General features: G+C 50.4%; 1 protein-coding gene across 1 annotated transcript; it reads left to right on the top strand.

Moving 5' to 3' along the window:
• Positions 1 to 490: 490 nt before the first annotated feature.
• TEOVI_000724100 (kinesin, putative) lies at positions 491 to 3,889 on the top strand (the record flags this gene model as incomplete). The annotated part of the gene is made up of 1 exon (XM_067220614.1): positions 491 to 3,889. One exon carries the CDS (start codon positions 491 to 493, stop codon positions 3,887 to 3,889), a length of 3,399 nt encoding a protein of 1,132 aa, XP_067076715.1.
• Positions 3,890 to 3,976: the final 87 nt, after the last annotated feature.

Raw genomic sequence — 3,976 nt, 5'->3', positions numbered from 1 at the left:
GAATGTCGTACGTGGTGAAGTTGAGGCGACGGCCATTGCCCTCCTATGCTCTAAGCTCACGGGCATGCGCTTTTAATTTTGCTTTACTGTGGAGCCTGCTTATGTACTTGGTTGTGCAACTCTCTTTCCAAATGTTGTTTTCACATGTATTTCTGCTTTATTAAATGGAAGAAACGAAGAGAGTTAAATTGGTTGGGCAACTCACTTCTTTTTAGGTGTAGCTGGAGAGCTGTATTACTCTGTAGAGTTAGCTTCAGGCAAAGATCTACGTCAATTATATTGGTTTAACGCTCAAGGGATAAAGTAGGTAAGACGCACTGGGCTCCGAAAGGCGGTTGGGACCTACTTGGTGAACCGCTCAACAGATCTGACCCTGTTTTTAGTAAATAAGGGTTTGGAATCCCGTGACATTACTTGGAACCGTAAGGGGTGAGGGAATCAGACGGAAGAAGTGTGACAATAGTGTACACCTGCCTGCTAGGTGAGGCAGATGATGTCTTCTTCATCCTCAGCTCAGGTACTGGCGGGTATACCTCAAATCGGTGCGACGACACCGGTGACAACTCAGTCAACAGTGAAACGGGAGGGGAGTACGCCTGTCCGCTGCCGTGGAAAGGTTGAGCGGACACCGCGGGGGTCGCAGAGTAGCCAGGATGCTGTGAGGGTTGCAGTCCGTGTAAAACCTTCTAGTGACAATAGCAATCTCCTGAGGTACGTTATTGAAACTGGAACGTTAACAACAACACCACGGACAGGTTGTCGGCGAGAAAGTGCCCGTCTCGGCAGTGCCAACCAATGTGCCAAAAGTGCCGAAGAGGCAGCAAATATTGGTGGTGGCGGACAGGGCGATGAGAGGGGTAGTCTCTCAAACATGAGCCTTTCTAGTAGTTCCAATATTAACGGCGGGCCTGTGGTGACCGGAAGGGGCGCAACTCGGCCGGTACCCTGTTTCGCACCCATCGCCGGAACCGAAGAGGGGAACATGCTTACAGTCATAACACCAACTGCCGATGGGGCAAAAGAGGTGCAACGTACGTATGAGTTTGGTCGTGTCTTTGGCCCGTCAGTGAGTGATAGCGAAATATGTGAGTCGATAGTTCCGGGTATAGTTGAGCAGCTGAGGGCTGGCTTCAATGCTTGTGTCCTCTGCTACGGGCAAACGGGGAGCGGGAAGACGCACACAATTAACGTTTTGGCACCCGCCTTTATCAATGCTTTGTTTGACAACCTTGACGCTGAGAACGACATTGTAGAATTGTCGTATATACAAATATACAACAACAATGCCTACAACTTGCTGGGGAGAGGGAAATCAGAACACGGTATGCTGCTCCAAAAACCTTTGGGCACCGCGGTTCCCGAGCCCCGTTACCTCGTGCAGAATGCAACTCTTGCAATTGCACGCATCGCTGAAGCGCAGAGAAAGCGTTTTGTCAGTCACCACGCGTTAAACGCACGCAGTTCCCGGTCGCATGTACTGCTTTCCCTACATGTAACAAAGTGTGTTGGCGGTATTCCAGTGTTTACGAGTCGCTTAACTTTGGGTGATTTGGCAGGGTCGGAGCGTGTAAAGCGAACAGGAGTGGTGGGTGACGAACTAGGGGAAGCTATTGCCATAAACAAGTCACTTTCAGTTCTGCACTCCGTAATTAGGGCTACGGCCGAGGAGGCGGATGTACTTCCAGTCCGAGAGTCGATGCTCACGCTTTACCTTGCATCGACTCTCGCTGACTGTTATCTTCTTCTTATCGCGACTGTGTCACTCGACAAACGCAGTGCTGCGGAAACAAAGAGTTCGCTTGACTTTGCTACAACGGCAAAACGGTGCGTTCTAACAAAGACAAAAGAAAGAGTAAGAGATTTGCTTATGAGGAATGGGTGTAGTTTTGAGGAAGCTTATGGAAATCTTACGCGGGAAATTGAAACTTTGCGCCACCGTGTCGCCACACTTCAAGAAGAGGTGAACATTGAAAAGCAACTTTCATCCCTAACACGAAGGGAGAAGCATGCGCCCAATTCAAACGATGGTATGGATCATGAAGGAAAGGAACCTGAACAACCCCAGAAGGTAAATGGTGATGCGGCAACGAACACGGAAAACTCACTAGCCAATGCATCTGGCGCCAACAGCGCCGAAGATCCAGTGATTCGGGACCATGTGGTGGCTCTAGAGCGCCAGTGTGCTATTTTCCAGAGTGTCTTGCGTGAACGCGAACGGGATCTCTGTTCACTGGAGTCGCGTGGGGACGTAGCCGAGGAGCTTCGGCAGGAACTGGAGCAACGAGTACGGCAGTGCGATGAAGCGCAACAAACTCTTGAAGAGGCCGTATTGGAGGTAGGAACTAGTGAGTTGCTTCATAAGGTAACGGACACTTTTCGGTGGATGCAAGAACAGTTTGATAGCATGAGCGAGCAAAAGCAGGTAATGGCGAAGACCGTGGAAGCGATGCGCAGTGAGCAGAAGCGTACTATGGCAGAGCTCCTGGAGGCAAGAAAACATATTGTGCAGACGGAAAAAAGCTGCGAGGAACTTCGGCAACGGTTAGAGAGGGTGACGAACGAAAACACGGGATTAACGGACCAATTGGAAGAGCTCAACCTTAAACTTCTTCATGAATATACTGAACGTGTTATTCGTGAAGAGACAGTTGCGTGGTTCAAGGCGTCTGGTGAGCGCGCTGAAGAATGTGAACGATTGACAACTGCCTTTGAGGATCAGAGAAATCTCTGTGATGTACTGCAAAGTCGTTTGACGAGTACAGAGGAGGAACTTGAACGAGGCAACAAGGAGCACTGCGCCTTACTTCAGGAGATGCAGAAAAAAGACGAGGCATTTCGTAGTATATGGATTCTGCTAACTCCACAACAGAAGGCACGCTTCATGTCAGTGGGGTATGGTGGTGACGTAGTGGAAAACTCTGGATCCGCATCGCTACACCAGGGCCACGAGAATGTGCAGTTGCGCAGCCAGGTGCGAACCCTGAAGAAGCAACTAGAAGATGAAATCCTTTGCAGTAGAGAGCGCGACTATCGGATTGAGGACTTGGAGTGTGAGAACCGGCTCTTGCAAGAGCGATTGCTACACCGAGAGAACGAATACAAGAGCCTCGTTGCACTTGACCAGGATTATATGGATGAACGGGAACAGATGGAAGGACAAATTGCTCACCTCTACACATACATTGAGGAGCACAATATGAAGCAACGCACATCTGAGAGGCAACTGCGTGAAGTGCAGATTGAGTGGGAAAAGTTGAACGAAGAATATTGCAATTCTCAGCGTGAAGTGGCGGAGCTGACTGCTAAACTGAATAAGGCAAAAGAGGAAATACGCATTCAGGAGGCTAATAAGCACGTACTGAAAAACCGCCACCAGCACGAGTCTCGGGAACGGGACATGAAATTAGCTGTGCTTCAGCACCAACTGGCGGTGAAGCAGCGTACGACCGATGAGGTGTCACGCCGACTCGGACTCGCGGAACGGCGGCGACAGCACGTAACGGCAACCGTAACAGCCCACAAGCACCATAGCGACCTTGTCAGGCGGAAGGCAATGAAACGGAATCCTGAGTTGCTGCGGTGTCAGGTTGGACAGCCCATCACCACTTCCCAATTGATACGCGCTACATCCCTTCAAACTTCGTTAAAGAGAGGACATTCCCAGCGCCCGCAGCGTGACGCACCCAAAGGATTGTTGCGGTCGAGGTCTTCAGTGTCGGTTGATGCTGCTGCAGGGATGCGTTGGGATTCCCGAAGCAGTAGCAACAACCAGAATGGTTATGTGCGGCGACGGACCTTTTCACTGAATAAGCAGCGTGATGCACCGGCACGTAGCAAATTTGCACGCACAAACTCGACCTTGGTGGAGAGGCCCGCTCTTTTCTTCTGAGCAGTCAAGGGCTGCACGCACCTGGCGGATCTACAAAAAAGACCAGGGAACATCGTTTACCTCCTTTTGCCTTTAGGTTTGCTCAAG

Source organism: Trypanosoma equiperdum, assembly GCF_001457755.1.
Source record: "Trypanosoma equiperdum strain OVI genome assembly, contig: ctg_1189, whole genome shotgun sequence".
In the NCBI taxonomy this organism is placed as follows: domain Eukaryota; phylum Euglenozoa; class Kinetoplastea; order Trypanosomatida; family Trypanosomatidae; genus Trypanosoma; species Trypanosoma equiperdum.
Note: the sequence above shows the minus strand (reverse complement) of the source record. Positions and strands in the feature narration are given on the sequence as shown.